The sequence below is a fragment of the Guillardia theta genome, assembly GCF_000315625.1.
Source record: "Guillardia theta CCMP2712 unplaced genomic scaffold GUITHscaffold_1, whole genome shotgun sequence".
NCBI lineage: Eukaryota > Cryptophyceae > Pyrenomonadales > Geminigeraceae > Guillardia > Guillardia theta.
In genome coordinates this window covers 1,387,739-1,403,565 of record NW_005434673.1, presented here as the reverse complement: position 1 = coordinate 1,403,565, position 15,827 = coordinate 1,387,739, and the positions used below count along the sequence as shown (strand labels likewise).

Below are 15,827 nucleotides of genomic sequence, written 5' to 3'. Positions count from 1 at the left end.
ATGTCCTTCCTCCTATCGCTGAGCAAGGACAAGAAATGGGGAGTGATGTGCGTACGGGTGTGGAAGTGGGGTCCAGTCAAAGTCCTACAAGTCGATCAAGGAGTGTTGAGAGTTGTTGAGATGACACACAATGAGATTGACAAGGGGCTGAGGAGGATTCTTCGGGAATGGACACAGAGCGACAAGAAGTATCTCGTGTCCTTGGACGGTTATCAACAGGGGTTACATGAGTCTGTGCTTACTGAATGTGTATTGTGGCTCCACCAGGACCGGGCCAATCGGCGGGTTGTAATCACGACATCGATGAATTCTCGAGCAAAGAAAAAACCTGAGCAAGATAGAAATGAGAAAGTAGAGGAGCTGATGGTGTACTCGTGGACACTGGAGGAGTACCTAGAGGCCATTAGGCACGAGTTGTTCTACGTGAGTGTGGCTGGAGTGATGGGATGGAGCTTGGAATCGGATGTGAAAGAAGCAGAGAAAAGGTCTAGAGAGGTGGAGTCGAAGTTTCAGATTGTTGGAGGCTCATGCCGATATATGTTCGAACATACGACAGAGAAAGCAATCAACGATCTTCGTCAAGCGATGGACAGTGTCGCTGATTACAAGAAGCTCATTGACATGAGCATGGGCGATACTTCAGACCAGTTTGTCAATCGGCTACAGGGGAAGTATCGCATGGGAAGCCAAGTGTACTGGACGCCTGTGAGCAGGTTTGTTGCCACGGAGCTAGCACAGAGGCTTGGAGAATCTTTTGTGAGGGAGATTGAGGAGCTCTCTGGCATTGCTGCGAATCCGACACTTAAGGGTGTGTTGTTTGAGATGCTGTTCTTTGCTCGGATAGGACGAGAGCCAGGGCTGCAGGTATTGCTCAGGTCAGGGAGGGAGTCAGAGCCACCAGGCGTGCCAGAGAAATGGGACCGCTGGGGTTTGTACGATGTGAAATATCTGGACACAAGCGAAATCGACGAGGGCTCGGAGAATGGGATGACGCGGATGTGCCTGAAGCCATTGAAATGGAATCAAGGAGGTTTACGATGCAGTGATCGTCGACTGGAACAAGACGTCGGTGTGTTTCGTGCAGGTGATCCATTGCGGAGACACATGACCTCAAACTGCGATACATGTCTGAGTGCCTGGATTCTTTGGGCGTTGAGCCAGGGGGGAACTGGGAGGTGAGGATTGTGTTTATCGTTAAGAAGGAGAACCTCTACAACTTCGCAGTGAGACATGTGGAAAACAAAGACATACTTAGAAAGTACGGGTGGGCATACAGCCAGGAGGAGATTGATGCTAATGTTGTCGGGATGGACTCAGGACCGCGAAGGTAGATCCGCGAGATCGAGAGCGAAGGAGGTGGGAGTCCGCGGACTCCTCGCCCGGCCTGTTGCGGTGCGACTTGATCATATTATAGAGCATCTGTTCTCCTCCAGCTGGAGCAATAACTGCTGCTCTGCTCGAACACTGAAAGATCCCAATACCAACTCTCACTTTGATACCCTCACCCTCACGCACATCACCCTCATCTCTCCTCCTTTCTCAGGTTCGTACCCCGCGACTTTACCAGGACGTGATCGTTGTGATCGTGTTCCTTATGTATATGGCCTGATGGAAGGAGGATGGTGGGCTCCTCGTGAGTCATCCCCGGACGCGTCCCTCACCTCAACCTCTGGCCGCCCGGCTCGTCATCCATGGTACACTCGAACAGCACCCCATCAGTATGCTGACTGCAATCGACAAATTTCTTCACGGGCTCCCAGTTGCCATTCTGCGACAAGCGCTCTCATGCATCGCAGCGTCCGGGGGCCCGGGCTTATGCGGTGCGTAGCATCAAACAACTGAAAACCCTCATCTTTAGTGCTGGCATTCAAGCTCGGATACATCAGCACTGCAGGAACCGGAGGACCATCATCTGGGAGATCTTACTCTACCGCACTATCTCCACCTTCCAGCTTTCATCCTTTCTAATGCCCAAAAGTTGCAGGCACTCTGCCATGTATTGCAGTTTAAGGTCATGCGACTGCCCAGTCGTTACCTGCACGAAGCGCACAAAGTTTTCACTCCAGTCAACAATCACAGCATCGTAACCCCCCTGATTCCATTTCAACGGCTTCAGGCACACTCTTGTTACTTTCATCTTGCCCCGCAGCTTGTTGATTTCTCTTGCATCCAGACTTTTCACGTTACAGCTTTTCCAATCGACGACTTTCTCTGGATCGTCGTGTGTCTCTCTTACCTCATGGTAAGTTGCATCCCTGCCCCTCGTCCTATCCGAGCAAAGAACAGCATCTCAAACAACACACCCTTGAGTGTCGGATTCCCGGTTGCGTCAGAGAGCTCTTCAATCTGCCTCACAAACGATTCTCCAAGCTTCTGTGCTAGCTCCGTGGAAACAAACCTGCTGACGAGCGTCCAGTGCACCTCGTCTCCGACACGATACTTCCCATGCAGGCGATTCACAGCATTGTTTGCACGCTCTCCCATCCCCATGTCAAACAGGGACGCAAAATCAGGAACAGCCTGTATCCCGTCACGGAGTTCGTGGATCGCTTCATCTGTCCCACGTTCAAACATATCGGCATGAGCCTCCTACAATCTGATCCTTTGGCTCGATTTCTCTCGACCTTCTCTCTTGTTCTGTCTCATCCATGTCTCTCTCGCCTTCATCCAAGCTCCATTCCATCACATCAGCCACACTCTTACAGAACGCGTCGTACCTACAGGCTTCCAGATACTCCTCCATTGTCCACGAATACACCATCATTTCTTCGACCTTCTCTCGCATCTTGCTCGGAATTCTTCTTTGCTCGAGAGCTCATCGATGTCGTAATCACAAGCCGCCGATTCTCCCGTAAAATCATGTGCTTGCACCCCCAATATGTAACCATCTATAGACACCAAAGACTTCTTCTTGCTTGGTGCCCATTCTCTGAGAAATTTCTTTATCCAAGCCACCGAACTGTCGGCAGGCGCATATCACCCTCCATCCCTCCTCAATGCCTCGCGATTGTATGAAGGACATCGTCGTCGCCGTCTTCCCCGTCCCCGGAGGCCCTAGAATCCAACCCAAACACCCGGCCTTGCACACCCTGTCGTCAGCTTGTGCCGAGCTGATTGAATCAAGAAACGATCCATCGACACAGAAGAGCTTGTTCGCCTCTCTGTGCCCAACCAGATCACGATTCAAGGGTTTCTCCGTCCAAAATGCGATGTCTGCCTCTGTCTCCCGGACCTCAGCCCTCTCCTTTGTCGAGCTTCTCCTTTTGTGCTCGGAGGTATTCCACTGTATCATTCCTCTCCTTGTCAAGCTTCTTCTTTTGCTCTGGCCAGTATTCCTGTTTGGTTTGAAGTTTCTTGATTCTGTCCTCCCTTAGATGGGATGGAGGGAACAAGCTCGATCTTTCAAAATCCCACCGCTGCTGCAAGAACTTCGAATAGACTATCCAATCCATTATCAATTTCAATGCCAGGCTTCAATAGATTATCCATTTCAATGACTTCAATACATTATCAAATCCATTATCCATCATGGCATTTCAATGACTTGAATAAAAAATTCAACTCACATGAAACTCGCATGTAAATCCTTATTCAATAAAGAAACTCACACAAAAAACACGAGCTTCTGCTGAAAGTTGCCTCCACCCAGCCTCTTCTTGCTCCTAGTCTTGCAATATGTAGAGGTATGAGCCTGCATCGCAAGATCAGACATTGGGTGGGTCGGCGCTGCAGGAGGGCCCTTTCGCGCTGCTCTACTCGTCCGGAAACATCGTCAGCAGCGTCATCACCATCGAGCCCTCAGCGGCGCTTGTCATCGACGGGGGCTTGACGATCGACATCCCCATTGACGGTGAGGCAGCGTGACGGGAGGCGAGGGAGGGGCCGGGCATGTGACAGGAGGGCTGGTCGCAGGGAGCAAGGAGATGTGCAGCCAGATCTTGCAGAACGTGCAGATGGTGGTTGTGTCGGACCTGCTCAACTTCAACGCGACTCCGGAGGGCCTTGGGAACTGCTCGATGGGATCTGTAGGGAACTGCTCGTGCGCAGCGACGATCTATCACTTCAGCACCTACGGTGAGCAGGGGGAGGAGGAGATCAAGGAGGAGAAGGAGGAGGACAAAGCAGGCAAGGGAGGAGACTGACAGTGCCCGATGGCAGCTGTTGCCAATGCCTACTACACGTCCCCGACGACGGACTCGGGCACGACCAACACCAACTCACCGGGGAGCGATACGACGACGACGACGACGACGACGACGAGCACTGAGGACAGCGGATCGCTGAAGAATGGCTCGCCTGCAACGACGAGCTTCAAGGTGAAGCGCAAGACTGGTGGCGAGGCAGAGCTGACGAATGTGCAGGGGATGATGTTGCTGAGTGTTATGATGAGCTTGGGGGCGATGCGTGTATATAAGTAAAGGAGATGTGCGGTCACGTGACATCATCTTCGCCCCTGCTTTGGTCTCTTGGCCTGATCTGTCCTGGCCCCTCATCGCCTCCCGCTCTCACAGCCCACGTGCAGTTACAGACTATGGTGCGGGATGAAGCCAGTGCAGTACGGATGTGGGAGATCCGACGGTCCCATTGGTTCGGTCAGGACTTTACTACAAACTACTCATCGCCTGGAAAACGGCATGTACTGCTGGTCTCGATGGAGATCGGATGTGCTTGTACGATGTGAGGCAGGAACGTTATCGCAACTCCAGTAGTGTTGATGCACAGTACAAGTACTACGGAGATGAGGCCCATCTCTGACTCTATCAAAGGGAGGGTAGATCCTCTCTCTTCTATTCCTCGGAGTACGGACAACGGATAGCAGTGTCTGTATGGTCTGCTGTACATGAAGGAATCTGGCTTCAAGCTTGCATCTTCCTCGTCCCAAGCGCGTCTTGGCTACTTCGTTGGGAAAGCTCCCTCATCAGCAGCATCTGCTCCTGTCGTCGCTGCCTCCACAAGGCTCAGGTAGTGCACGAGTCTGGCGCATGCTCGGTCAATGCGGGATGGGGGATGTCGGGTTTTATTTCACACACTTGACAACATCCTGCTTGATCCTCGCACTAGGCCTCGCACACGGCATTCTTGTGCCATCGACACTCCCGCCGGCCTCGGCCTGCAGCTTCTCGATGTAGGCGATGGAGTGGGACAAGGCCTCGACTTGCTTCTGCTTCACCAGGGAGAGCCTGGCGTATCTCTCGCTCAGCTTCGTGTCCTCGCTGACGAGGGTCGACACCTCGGGCTCCTCGGCTGGCTCATGGTCGCGGGTGTCCTCGGCCTCGTGCTTCACCTTGTGCTCAGGCACGTGGGAGCTGGGGAAGCTCTCGGGCCCGCTGCACATCGGGAGCGGCATGCAGAACGGAAGGGCCGGGGAAGCATTGGCGCTTGCGATCAAGGCAGTGCGGCTGACGCTGAAGGTCTGGATGCACATGGTGTGTGAGGTGTGAGGGGGCAGGGAGTAGGGGGGGCTTGCGGTAGCTGAGGTGAGGGGGAGGAGGTAGACGAAGGAGGAAGACGAAGGAGGAGGAGCAGAGGAGATCGAGATACGAATGATTTAAGGATCTATTTGGGGAGTGAAGATGAGACTGCTCGTGTAAAGGATACGGAAGGTGGGGGGGGGGGGGAGGGGTACAAGGAGTCGGTAGGCCGGAAAGCGGAATCCTCAGGGAGAGGGAGGGGAGAAGGGAGAGGGTAATCAGATAGAGAGAGACATAGGAGAAGAAGAGAGTATACCCCCCATCGTTCCTCTTCTACTGGGTCACTTCCAGCTTCATGGATATGCCGAACCCCACCCACCATACCGACATCTCTGCTTTTTCTACCCCACCCCCTCCTGCGCAGACTCAGTCATATCCGTCAGTTCACAGTGATTCGGGTCATCTTACCTAGCTGTGTTGTCAACGTTTGCAGAAAAGACTCGTTTTCGAACACCAAACGATGGTATGCTTGTCATCATTGAGTAAAGCTGACTTTCCGAACTTTACTACCATCACCGTGCGGGTCGGAACATTCCGAAGAAGGCCCTGAAAGGTCTGCGAGCCCGCCCCAGAGTGCATGTATCAGGTAGTAAAAAGGTTTACGTGGTCGCAAGCTGACTGGAATCGCTGGGGGACGTGCAGGGACCTGACTGAGACTCCCAAAGGAGGGGTACTCTTCCCAGGGAAACGAGAAGGGGTACTAGTAGGGTGGTCTACGGAAATTTGCACCCCCGGGACAGGGTGCTGTATATCCATCGGCAGGCTGAAGGCAAAACGATGGGGGGTATACCCTCTCCTTCTCCTATGTCTCTCTCTATCTTATCCTCCTCTCCCCTCTCCCTGAGGATTCTGCTTTCCGGCCTACCGACTCCTTGACCCCTCCCTCCCTCCGTAACACAGGGGAACAATCTCGCTTCCGCACGGTCTCCACAAACAAACTTTCCTCTTCCTCCTCCTTCGTCTTCCTCCTTCGTCTACCTCCTTCGTCTACCTCCTCCCCCTCACCTCAGCTACCGCAAGCCCCCCCTACTCCCTGCCCCCTCACACCTCACACACCATGTGCATCCAGACCTTCAGCGTCAGCCGCACTGCCTTGATCGCAAGCGCCAATGCTTCCCCGGCCCTTCCGTTCTGCATGCCGCTCCCGATGTGCAGCGGGCCCGAGAGCTTCCCCAGCTCCCACGTGCCTGAGCACAAGGTGAAGCACGAGGCCGAGGACACCCGCGACCATGAGCCAGCCGAGGAGCCCGAGGTGTCGACCCTCGTCAGCGAGGACACGAAGCTGAGCGAGAGATACGCCAGGCTCTCCCTGGTGAAGCAGAAGCAAGTCGAGGCCTTGTCCCACTCCATCGCCTACATCGAGAAGCTGCAGGCCGAGGCCGGCGGGAGTGTCGATGGCACAAGAATGCCGTGCGCGAGGCCTAGTGCGAGGATCAAGCAGGACGTTGTCAAGTGTGTGAAATAAAACCCGACATCCCCCATCCCGCATTGACCGAGCATGCGCCAGACTCGTGCACTACCTGAGCCTTGTGGAGGCAGCGACGACAGGAGCAGATGCTGCTGATGAGGGAGCTTTCCCAACGAAGTAGCCAAGACGCGCTTGGGACGAGGAGGATGCAAGCTTGAAGCCAGATTCCTTCATGTACAGCAGACCATACAGACACTGCTATCCGTTGTCCGTACTCCGAGGAATAGAAGAGAGAGGATCTACCCTCCCTTTGATAGAGTCAGAGATGGGCCTCATCTCAGTAGTACTTGTACTGTGCAACAACACTACTGGAGTTGCGATAACGTTCCTACCTCACATCGTACAAGCACATCCGATCTCCATCGAGACCAGCAGTACATGCCGTTTTCCAGGCGATGAGTAGTTTGTAGTAAAGTCCTGTCCGAACCAATGGGACCGTCGGATCTCCCACATCCGTACTGCACTGGCTTCATCCCGCACCATAGTCTGTAACTGCGCGTGGGCTGTGAGAGCGGGAGGCGATGAGGGGCCAGGACAGATCAGGCCAAGAGACCAAAGCAGGGGCGAAGATGATGTCACGTGACCGCACATCTCCTTTACTTATATACACGCATCGCCCCCAAGCTCATCATAACACTCAGCAACATCATCCCCTGCACATTCGTCAGCTCTGCCTCGCCACCAGTCTTGCGCTTCACCTTGAAGCTCGTCGTTGCAGGCGAGCCATTCTTCAGCGATCCGCTGTCCTCAGTGCTCGTCGTCGTCGTCGTCGTCGTCGTCGTCGTCGTCGTTGTCGTATCGCTCCCCGGTGAGTTGGTGTTGGTCGTGCCCGAGTCCGTCGTCGGGGACGTGTAGTAGGCATTGGCAACAGCTGCCATCGGGCACTGTCAGTCTCCTCCCTTGCCTGCTTTGTCCTCCTCCTTCTCCTCCTCCTTGATCTCCTCCTTCCTCTGCTCACCGTAGGTGCTGAAGTGATAGATCGTCGCTGCGCACGAGCAGTTCCCTACCGATCCCATCGAGCAGTTCCCAAGGCCCTCCGGAGTCGCGTTGAAGTTGAGCAGGTCCGACACAACCACCATCTGCACGTTCTGCAAGATCTGGCTGCACATCTCCTTGCTCCCTGCGACCAGCCCTCCTGTCACATGCCCGGCCCCTCCCTCGCCTCCCGTCATGCTGCCTCACCGTCAATGGGGATGTCGATCGTCAAGCCCCCGTCGATGACAAGCGCCGCTGAGGGCTCGATGGTGATGACGCTGCTGACGATGTTTCCGGACGAGTAGAGCAGCGCGAAAGGGCCCTCCTGCAGCGCCGACGCGGAGACAGGAGCGATGGTGAAGTTGACAGCTTCTGACAGGTTGTCCATGCGACGGAAGGCGTTGGAGTGTAGCGCCTTCATCGCGAACGCAGGCTGAGCCAACAAGCCAGTCAGCCGCCTCTCCCCCCTCCCAGCAAGACAGCGTTACCGCTCCGTCCGCCGCCTTCACCTCCATCGCCTCCGACCCCTGTCCGGGTCGTAGAGCAGCGGTGGTAGGAGCAGGCTGAGGCGGCCGGGACTGACACTGCGACGCGCAGGTCATGATGGGCCTGCGCGGCTCCTCCCGTCAGCGGTCAGAGCAGGACATGTCGCGACCTGTACCTGTTGGTCGAGCTGTTGTACAGGGCGACCCCCTGAGCGTTGCGCTGAGGACCGCAGCTCTGCCATACCTCCCGTCATCGACTGCAGCCGCAGGGCGAAGCCCGCAGCGAGCCCGTACCTTCATCGTCTCGGGACACCCGGTGAGCGCCTCGCACTCCTGAAGCAGCAAGCACAAGGTCAGCGAGCTCCCGCGCAGCCGCTTCCTCTGCGAGCGACGCACATCTTGATGCTTGACGCAGATGTTGGGGTTGGCCGAGCAAGGCTTCGATCCCGGGGGGCATCCCTGCCAGAAGATCCCTTTCTCCGCGCACGCTCTGAAGGAGCTGCAACAAGCCAGTCATCTCCCTCCCTCCCTCCCTCCCGCTCCTCCCTCCCTCCCTCGTCCGCCCGCCCGCTCCCAGCTTGTCTCAAGTATGCCGCGTGCTGTCGGCTCTACTCGCCACCAGGCCTTGCGTACCTGGCCGTCGTCATGCCGTCGGGGCAGGTCACAGAGCCGTTGCCGCTGCTCGGGCAGCTCGCGGCATCAGCCGCACAGCTCCAGTCCGGACAGCGCACAGAGGTTGCGTTGCACGGAGGGTTGGGAGGGGCACATGGGATCCCCTTGCTGCACATGGCTTCCAGCGGGCACCACTGCGCTACCGAGTCACAACCGGCTCCCCGACCCTCTCTCTGCCTTTACCATGCTGCCCGCACCGCAGCTGTTGCTCTTCTCCGCCATCTTGTTGAGAACCGTCTGGTTTCCGTTGGCGCAGTCGCGTAACGTCTTGACGCACTTCCCGTGCATGTCGCTTGGGATCTCAGGCAATGGCGGGCATGGCACCGTAGACCCTGTGCAGGCCTTGGCCCTCTCCATGGCGCCCATCGCCCCCTGCATCTGGTCGTTCTTGTCTTGGACAAGTTGGTTCGAAGCTCCGACTTGTTTGGCGGGGATGCAGCCGTCGGGGCCAGCAGGAACGTAGGAGCTGTTCCAACAGCGACACATGGGCCTGTTGTCTTCCATGAAGCAATGAGCGTTGATGCAAACCTGTACAAGCAGATGAGAAGCGGTGTCTAGCAAGGAAAGAGGGTAGTGTGACGTACCTTGTTATTGCATGAAGGCGGCGGTTGTTGATTTGAAAACCCTGGCACGTTTTTGTTTTCTCCTTGTCGCTGCTGGCCCTGGCCCTGCTGGAGGGAGGAGCACACGGCTGCGAGGCAGAGCACAAGGAGTAGATAGTGATCAGTCATCGCCATGACGGGTGAGCAACGGGAGGATGTGTAAGTCGCCGATTGACAGGGAGGAGGAGTAGAAGGAAGGAGGGACTGAAGTCTTTTAATATAGCAAGTGGATTCTTCTTGCACCGGTCCCATTGACCCACAAGTCCTCACAAAGTTATACCACCGGTGCTATCACTTCATCTTCCGTTGGAATTGTGTTGGTGGGGGTTATCTTCGCTATCCTCCCCACCCCCTTTTCCCCTTTTAAGTACCCCTGTGTTCTAGACTTTTTAAGTACCCACCCTCCTCAGTTAGAGCGTACGGTCGCTGTAGCACTTCACTTTGTTCAGTCAGAGATCACTCAGTGAGGATCAGGTAGGGTGATGGGTTAACAAGGGTGGGTACATCCTTCGGAGGGGGTTACTAAGTACCCCTTAAATACCTCGTTTCACTTGGAATTTTGATGGTAGGGGTGTCGATTGACGGGTGTACACACGGCTGAACAAAACGGAAAGGGATGGTAGGGTGGTGCGTGACGGTATGAGCTGCAGTGGCAACGAGGGCAACATCGAAAATGATTCTAAAAACGGAGCCATATTACTAGTTGTAAAACTTTAAAAGTCACGGTCACGGTCCGTCACCGGGCCGGGCCCGGTCGCCGGGACCGGCGGCCTCTGCTGAGTTCTGAGTGACAGAGGTATTAATCCGTTACGAACCGTTTCGTTCGGCGTCAAGAGTCGACCGCCATGGTAAGTCAGTGGCGGGTATGTGGGCTCGACGAGAGAAGAGAAGGAAGAGGGGGGAGGAGACCATGGCTGAACCAACGATAGAGAGCCGAAGAAAGAATGAGGGAGTAGTGGCACAGAGGTTGATGGCGATGCAGCGCAGGCGAGGTGACTACCATGGTGGAGTCAGTACTCAAAACGTACTTTGCAGCTAGGCTGCATCGACCTTGGAGTAGATGTTTTCAGGAAAAATAGATGTTCTTAGGAAAAGTAGTGTTTGCTGCCGAAGGGATCTGACAATGCATTGCTCCAAGGTGCTTGAGCTTCACCTGCAAAGTTCCCAGTGGGCTCTGGTTACAGGCGGAAGCTCGGGGATTGCAGAAGTGAGAGCATGCCGCGCGTTGCCTTTGATCTCAAACTCAATTGTTGCATGCAACATCTTACTTACTTGTTCTTATCTGTATCTTGGTGTGGACAGGACGTGTGTAGGAAGCTGCTACAACACGGATGGCATGTCCGAGTGCTCATTCCTCCTCAAGGGTGATAACAGGCATCACTGACAACGAGGTTTTGAAATGTTCGCAGGATAAGGAGGAACAAAGCTAACGCATGGTTTGATACTCTCTCGAAGGAGCACGGCAATAGATTGATTGCGGATGAAGTTAACGTTGCAAACATTACAGAAAGTAGAAATTCACATGCAACATCTCCATTGCACTAACTCAATACCCATAGTTCGCGACTTGTGCGAAAAGATTTCCTCGGAGAAGATGAAGATACGGCTGCTCATCAACTGCGTCGGTTTCCAGGATAGGTGAGGACAAGTTGGTGATATTGGAGTTTGTTGACCTTGCATCATGACAGCAATCCGAAGTCCGACTTGACAACGGACGGAGTTGACTATGTGCTGGGAACGACCTACTTCTCGACCTGTCTACTAACATTGCTCATGATTCCTGAGCTTCGTCGCTGTCAGCCATCGTCTATCATCACTGTTTGCCCTGCTAGGTTGTCGAAGGCGGTGGAGCCAAACCTTGATTGGATCTCGGAGCAAGCAGCAAAAATGGGTCAGTAAAGAGTAGAGAAAACAAGATAGGGCACACAGACTTATGACAAGTTGAGATGGAAGGAGGGGAAGGAAGGGAATGGAAGGACGAATCTTGTCTCTTACATCTCTCAAACAGGATCATACGATGGTCGTCTGAAAGTGTTAGTCAAGGAGGCTCGGAGTTTGCCGATCCTGTTCTCGAGTCAGAAGAGGTGCAATCCTTATGTAAAGATCAGCCTAATCGACGGTTAGATGTGCTTGAGAACTTCAACTCCTTGACATGATCATGGCAGACGACAAGAGTCACCTGATGGTGCAGACTCTTCATGGCCTTGCTCTGCCCTCTAGTGACCTGGAAGTCGCAGAACTCAAAAGAGGTTGCAACAGCAACGGGAAAGGTGCACTGGAACTCGAGTCCGTCGGAAGTCAAGTAAGGCAGCAGCAGCGCTGCTTGCTCCTCTCGCACCATTGTCTCTGATCGGTCCGAGCAGGATGCAGGAGATGATGGAGGTTAACATAAGGTGACTGCTGCTGCTGTTTCCCTCTCCTCGTGCTCTTTCCTTGTCTCACGAGTCAGTCTCCAGTGCTTTGCCCAAGAACAGTCACATCTTGGTAGAGGTGACGGCAGCATCTTGGCGATCGTATCAGTCACTGAGCCTCCAGGTGTTCTACAAGCCCGTACAACAGCAGCGAAAGCAGCGAAACAGCCTGGACGACGATAACAACACCCTCGTAGGTTATTGCTCAGTCCCCCTTTCCTCCCTCGTCAAGTCAGGATATGGGTGAGGCCTCCCTTGCTGCCCGTCTCCTTTCACCCCCCCTCTCCTTTCCTCCCTCCTCCACACTCCTGTCCCTCCTTCCCCTTGTTGCTCTTCTTTCCATCCTCTCCTCCTTCCTCTAGGCTTCCTGCCGCCCCCCATCCCCATCTGCTCTTTTCCCCTAGCAGCACACCTCTTCCTTCCTGGTACAACGTCTCCTACTCCTACTTCTACTACTACTCCTCCTCCTCCTACTACTCCTCGTCCTTCTCCTACTCATCGTCCTGGTCCTCGTCCTCCTCCTACTCCTTGTCCTCCTCCTACTCCTCGTCCTCCTCCTACTCCTCGTCCTCCTCCTACTCCTCGTCCTCCTCCTACTCCTCGTCCTCCTCCTACTCCTCGTCCTCCTCCTACTCCTCGTCCTCCTCCTACTCCTCGTCCTCCTCCTACTCCACTTTCGATCCTCCGCTCACTGGTCTTCTCTAGATCCCACTACTTCCTTGACGCCAACCTTTACCTCGTCAATCCCTTCGAAAGGAACGAGACCGCGCAGCAGAGGCGCGATCAGGAACAAGGAGCGACGTACTCGATCTCTCTGCGGCAGTATCGAGAGGAACTGATGAGGCTGCGGGGCGAGACCTTGTGGTTTGACTTGGACCAGAACGTCGTTGCCTTCACGACGAGCAAGTCTCGTTATCTGCAAAGACAGACCAGGAAGATTGAAATCGACATCCACAGCAGGATGCTCAGAAACAGGAAGAGGGACAGGATAGTGCGCGAGTTTCCCTTCCAACAGCTTCTGAGGATCATCAGAGGAGCTCGAGGGTCGGCACAGGTCAAGATCGAGTTCATAGCCAGGGACTTGTTGGACAAGAACCGCAACGTCATAGCAGGAGGAGGGCAGAAGGACTATAACCTGTCGTTTGCCTCCCAGGACGAGGCAGATCTCTTCTTCTCCATCCTCTCGCACTTTGTGCAGGCAGGAGGCATACGCAAGGGTCAGCAGACCATCTTCAGGTACCTCGCGCGATCTCCCCAGGGGCACAAGGTTGACCACAAGCTCGCTGTCGACGAGGCTTCCAACTCCCTGTCGTTCCTAGATGACCCGAGCAAGGAGAGTATCTCCTTGTGGCTGGTGACGGGGCTGGAGAGGGATGCTGCGTCCCCCGAGAAGATCGAGCTCAAGCTCTCTGCCTCCCTCTCCGTATCCCTTGAGTTCCTCACTGAGCAGATGGCGACTGAGTTCGCAAGCATCGTCAGCCGCCACCTCCGACCCCCCGTCAAGTCCACTCTCAACGTCTCCCTCGTCTTCACCCCGCCCAAGGTCGAGAAGGAGCAGAAGCAGGAGGAGGTGAAGAAGATCGTGCGGGCAAGGAGGGCGAGCTCGTTTGTTAGGATCTTCCGATCTATCAGGACGAGCCTGCCTTCGAGCTTCCACGGCACCTCCAAGCAGATGCACTCGGAGCTCCATCCCTCCCTCAAGAAGTGGACGGTGACGGAGAAGAGCGCCATGGCGATCAAATGTGTGTGCATGTTCATGCTCAGCCTATCCGAGAGGCTCGAGGCGGCGGCGGCCAGTGTCTCCTCTTACGTCATCGACGTCGAGCACTTTTCCTTCGACACTCGCACATCGCTCGTTGGCAACGTGATGAAGCAGCCTGCTGGGCTGCTGGAAGCGAAGAACCTGCTGGGTGCTGGAGTGGAGGTGGACGCGATCATCAGCGATAGAAACACCTTCTTCGACGCCTCGTCCTTCACGGGCTCTCCCTTCATCGCCGAGATCCCCTCACAGACTCCTCCTCCCTTCGTGCTGGAGCTGACGAGCAGCTCGGGTCTGACGAGGGGCAGCAGCTTGCGGCAGGTCGAAGTGAAGAAAGGAGACAAGAGCGTGGAAATCTCCTGCCTAGGACGCATCTACTCCCCGAGCTTTCCAAGGTATTGCCTGATCCTCCTCCTCCTCCTCCTCCTCCTCCTCCTTCTCCTCCTCCTCCTCCTACTCCTACTCCTACTCCTCCTCCTCCTCCTCCTCCTACTACTACTACTACTACTTCTACTAGTACTGCTACTGCTCGTTACCTCCTTCTCTCCTTTCTCTCCTCCTCGTACCTCCTGACTCGTATCATCACAGGCTGTGGCATATCACCACCATGGCCGTCCGCTGCGACTTCGACGAGATCAACCCCTTGCGCGCCGTCTGGATGATGCAAAACCTCTGATCTTTTCCTTTCCTCCCTTCCTCCCACATCGATCTGCAACCCTTCCCTTTACCCCCTCCTGCTGTTATTCCTCTCCCCTTCCTCCCTCCGCCCTTCCTCATCACCTCTTTAGGTTCTAACCATTCAGATTTCTCTCTTTCCTGCTCATCCTTGTCTCCCTCTCAACTCCTCCTCCTCCTCCTCCTCCTCCTCCTCCTCCTCCTCCTCCTCCTCCTCCTCCTCCTCCTCCTCCTCCTCCTCCTCCTGATTCAAAACTTGTTCTTCGTAACTCGTGGTGTTTCTTTATTCTACAATGCTTCTCGTCTTCACACTCCAAACGATTCTCGCACCAGCGCCCAGGCCTGCACGTCGTAGTCGATCTGCTCCACCTGGAAGAGGTTGAGGTGGCAGCGGTGAAGGAGCGAAAAGGGGAGAAGGATAGAAGAGAAGCGGGAGAAGAGAAGCAGCGAAGGGGAAGGGAGGAGAGCGGGAAAGGGGAGGAGAGAGAAGAAGAAACGGAGGGGGCAGGAGCGGATGGAGAAGGTAAGAGAGGAGGGATGGGGGACAGGCAGGAGGGAAAGAACAGGAAGAGGGAAGCACCTCGGCAGCCTTGGAAGGATGAAGGTGGAGAAAGACGGACTGAAGAGTTCTTGAGGCCTGTCGAGATATTCAGACGAAGGAAGGAGAGAGGAAGGGAGAGGAAGGTATGAAGGGGGACGAGGGACGGACGGATGGAAGGATAGAGAAAGAGGATTTTAGAACCTTCTTGTCCAACATGGCACAAGCAATCTTGATCCGAGAGACCTGTAGGCAGAGTAAGAGGAGCGGGGAGCGGGGAGCAGGGAGCAGGGAGCGGGGAGCAGGGAGCAGGGAGCAGGGAGGAGATTTCGAGTCCACAAATACCTTGGAAATCCCTTGCAAGATCTTGAAGGAGGTGGTGGGTGACTTCAGTCCGTGTTCAGCGATGGCGTCAACGAAGAGCACGAGGTCTTCCTCCTCAATCCCCGAGCTCATGAGGCGAGCAAACTGAAGGAGAAGCCTCAGGTGCTGCAGCAGAGGAGGAGGAAGCTGACCTGGTTCACCGGAATGATGGTGAGCAGGGCGAGCACGGAGGGCAGGTCCTTCTTGAGACCCTTCAAGGTTCTCTTGAGCTGCACACCGCTGGTAGGACAGCTCAAGTCTTTCCTTCCTCCTTCCTCCTCCGCCTTCTTAGATTCCTTCCGCTCCTTTTCTGGCTGCCTTGCGAGCTCTGAGGGTTTTATCTCCTGCATCTCCTTAATCTTCTTGAGAGCCTTTGCCTCCGCTGACTCGATCTCTTCCATCCGATGC

General features: G+C 55.0%; 8 protein-coding genes across 8 annotated transcripts in view; 4 read left to right on the top strand and 4 right to left on the bottom strand.

Annotated features, from left to right (window-relative positions):
• On the top strand, positions 1–1,331 carry GUITHDRAFT_99328 (hypothetical protein; the record flags this gene model as incomplete). The annotated part of the gene is made up of 2 exons (XM_005842476.1): positions 1–1,084; positions 1,162–1,331. 2 exons carry the CDS (start codon positions 1–3, stop codon positions 1,329–1,331), a joined length of 1,254 nt encoding a protein of 417 aa, XP_005842533.1.
• Positions 1,332–1,657: 326 nt separating this feature from the next.
• On the bottom strand, positions 1,658–2,574 carry GUITHDRAFT_99327 (hypothetical protein; the record flags this gene model as incomplete). Its single annotated transcript, XM_005842475.1, has 3 exons — positions 1,658–1,768; positions 2,036–2,174; positions 2,237–2,574. 3 exons carry the CDS (start codon positions 2,572–2,574, stop codon positions 1,658–1,660), a joined length of 588 nt encoding a protein of 195 aa, XP_005842532.1.
• Positions 2,575–3,011: 437 nt separating this feature from the next.
• On the top strand, positions 3,012–4,418 carry GUITHDRAFT_99326 (hypothetical protein; the record flags this gene model as incomplete). Its single annotated transcript, XM_005842474.1, has 5 exons — positions 3,012–3,189; positions 3,238–3,275; positions 3,682–3,850; positions 3,913–4,074; positions 4,159–4,418. The coding sequence occupies 5 exons, from the start codon at positions 3,012–3,014 to the stop codon at positions 4,416–4,418; spliced, it is 807 nt and encodes a 268-aa protein (XP_005842531.1).
• Positions 4,419–5,017: 599 nt separating this feature from the next.
• GUITHDRAFT_131720 (hypothetical protein) lies at positions 5,018–5,425 on the bottom strand (the record flags this gene model as incomplete). The annotated part of the gene is made up of 1 exon (XM_005842473.1): positions 5,018–5,425. One exon carries the CDS (start codon positions 5,423–5,425, stop codon positions 5,018–5,020), a length of 408 nt encoding a protein of 135 aa, XP_005842530.1.
• A 1,103-nt stretch (positions 5,426–6,528) lies between these two features.
• GUITHDRAFT_99324 (hypothetical protein) lies at positions 6,529–6,936 on the top strand (the record flags this gene model as incomplete). Its single annotated transcript, XM_005842472.1, has 1 exon — positions 6,529–6,936. The coding sequence occupies one exon, from the start codon at positions 6,529–6,531 to the stop codon at positions 6,934–6,936; it is 408 nt and encodes a 135-aa protein (XP_005842529.1).
• Positions 6,937–7,535: 599 nt separating this feature from the next.
• On the bottom strand, positions 7,536–9,802 carry GUITHDRAFT_99323 (hypothetical protein; the record flags this gene model as incomplete). Its single annotated transcript, XM_005842471.1, has 10 exons — positions 7,536–7,810; positions 7,898–8,059; positions 8,122–8,347; positions 8,403–8,523; positions 8,576–8,634; positions 8,694–8,732; positions 8,796–8,898; positions 9,033–9,205; positions 9,255–9,599; positions 9,656–9,802. 10 exons carry the CDS (start codon positions 9,800–9,802, stop codon positions 7,536–7,538), a joined length of 1,650 nt encoding a protein of 549 aa, XP_005842528.1.
• A 716-nt stretch (positions 9,803–10,518) lies between these two features.
• On the top strand, positions 10,519–14,519 carry GUITHDRAFT_131717 (hypothetical protein; the record flags this gene model as incomplete). The annotated part of the gene is made up of 12 exons (XM_005842470.1): positions 10,519–10,521; positions 10,812–10,880; positions 10,976–11,037; positions 11,083–11,183; positions 11,233–11,311; positions 11,362–11,564; positions 11,682–11,757; positions 11,865–11,975; positions 12,037–12,066; positions 12,130–12,281; positions 12,447–14,238; positions 14,432–14,519. The coding sequence occupies 12 exons, from the start codon at positions 10,519–10,521 to the stop codon at positions 14,517–14,519; spliced, it is 2,766 nt and encodes a 921-aa protein (XP_005842527.1).
• Positions 14,520–14,782: 263 nt separating this feature from the next.
• Positions 14,783–15,827, bottom strand: part of GUITHDRAFT_83795 (hypothetical protein) — a 7,252-nt gene continuing 6,207 nt past the window's right edge. Inside the window, exons 2-5 of the mRNA XM_005842469.1 lie at positions 15,572–15,827; positions 15,402–15,524; positions 15,099–15,302; positions 14,783–14,887 (exon numbers count right to left, since the gene is read on the bottom strand). Coding sequence (XP_005842526.1) covers positions 15,774–15,827 — 54 coding nt within the window. The 3' untranslated portion in view covers positions 14,783–14,887; positions 15,099–15,302; positions 15,402–15,524; positions 15,572–15,773. The remainder of the gene's footprint in view (positions 14,888–15,098; positions 15,303–15,401; positions 15,525–15,571) is intronic.